The sequence below is a fragment of the Nestor notabilis genome, unplaced genomic scaffold (genome assembly GCF_000696875.1).
Source record: "Nestor notabilis isolate BGI_N333 unplaced genomic scaffold, ASM69687v1 scaffold16673, whole genome shotgun sequence".
Lineage (NCBI taxonomy): Eukaryota > Metazoa > Chordata > Aves > Psittaciformes > Psittacidae > Nestor > Nestor notabilis.
Window position 1 is genome coordinate 1 of NW_009921616.1, and position 1,433 is coordinate 1,433.

Here is a 1,433-nt window from a genome sequence, read left to right on the forward strand (position 1 = left end):
TGTGGCCTGTGAGGGTGTCCCTGAGCAGTCACCTTCATCAAGCCCTGCTCTGCTCCCAGCTTGTTTGTAGAGACTGAGGGAGGCAATGCCGTTGCCACGCAATGCCAAGATGGTGACCACCAAGCAGCCCCGAGCAGGCAAGATGGGCCCTGCTGCAGAGAATGCCAACCCTGAAAAGGTGAGTCCTGAGCCAGGCGAGGGGTGGGGGGGGCTCCTATGGGGCAGCAGGCCCCTATTTCAAACAGATTCTATTGCAGGAGGAGAGCTGTCAGGCCAAGAGGTCTCCATCCTCACCCCAGGGCGCACCCAAGAAGAGGTCGGCATTCGGGGACATCACCAATGTAAGTGCTTCTGCTTTGGTACCCGCTGTGAGCCCCACACTGGAGTGGGGCTGGATACTCCCTCCAGCACAGAGTGGGGGGTGTCCCATGTCCCATCTGTGGGAGGAGAGATGTCCCTGCAGGGCACCCCTCTGCATGCCCCTGTTCTGACCTAAACAGGCTCACAAGAACCAGGTGGTGGCAGGGAAGAAGGAGGCTGTGAAAGTGGCACCAAACAAGGCACAGAGAGCCCATGCTGCTCTGGGGGTGGCCAAGAACAATGAGATCAACCTGAAAAAGTGAGTAGCCAGTGGAGATGGGGGCTGGGACCGGGCGATGCTGCAGGACTAGTGCCTGCAAACCTCTCCCATGGGGAAGAACAAGCCGTGGTGGGGACTCCCTTTGGGCAGGGGAGATTGTGAGACAGATGGGGAGGGCAAACAATAGGTAAACTAGCCCCAAGTTGTGCCAGGAGAGGTTTAGTTTGGATACTAGGAAAGATTTCCTCACCAAAAGGCTTGTCAAACACTGGAACAGGCTGCCCAGGGAAGCAGTGGAGTTACCCTCCCTGTAGGTGTTTAAAGGTCACATGATGTGGCACCTGGGGGCATGGTTTAGCAGTGGACTTGTCAGCATCAGGTTTACAGTTGGACTGGATGACCTTAGAAGTCTTCTCCAACCTAAATGATTCTAAGAGTCTCTATGGGGATATTTTAGGGGTCGTTTAGACCCTTCCTCAAGCAGCAAGGGGCTCTGGAGAATCAGGCAAGAGATGTGGCTTCTTCCCAGCAATGATTCACGTTCTTGTCCTGTCCAGGTCAATGAAGAAAACTCCCCCAATAGAGACCCCTGCACAGCCCAAGGAGGATCCTGTGCCAGAGGAGCCGGTGCCTGCTCAGGTACTGGATCCCTCCAAGGAGGGGGTATGGACCCTGGGCTGCAAGCCTGGCCCCAGTCTCATCCTAATGGTGCTGGTCTAAGGCTGCCACTGGTGGTGTTGGGGCACTGTGCAGTGCTTTGCTCCCTGCAGATACTTGGGCAGTGTGATGTGAAGATGGGGAGGGTTTGGGGTAACCCTCCAAACCTTCTGTCTTTAAAAGACCTCCAAAGGAA

At 55.7% G+C, this 1,433-nt stretch overlaps 1 protein-coding gene across 1 annotated transcript in view; it reads left to right on the plus strand.

Annotated features, from left to right (window-relative positions):
* The first annotated feature begins 85 nt into the window (after positions 1-85).
* Positions 86-1,433, plus strand: part of CCNB3 (cyclin B3) — a 3,759-nt gene continuing 2,411 nt past the window's right edge. The window contains exons 1-4 of the mRNA XM_010011229.1: positions 86-178; positions 258-341; positions 501-619; positions 1,138-1,219. Of these exons, the coding sequence (XP_010009531.1) occupies positions 86-178; positions 258-341; positions 501-619; positions 1,138-1,219 (378 nt within the window). The remainder of the gene's footprint in view (positions 179-257; positions 342-500; positions 620-1,137; positions 1,220-1,433) is intronic.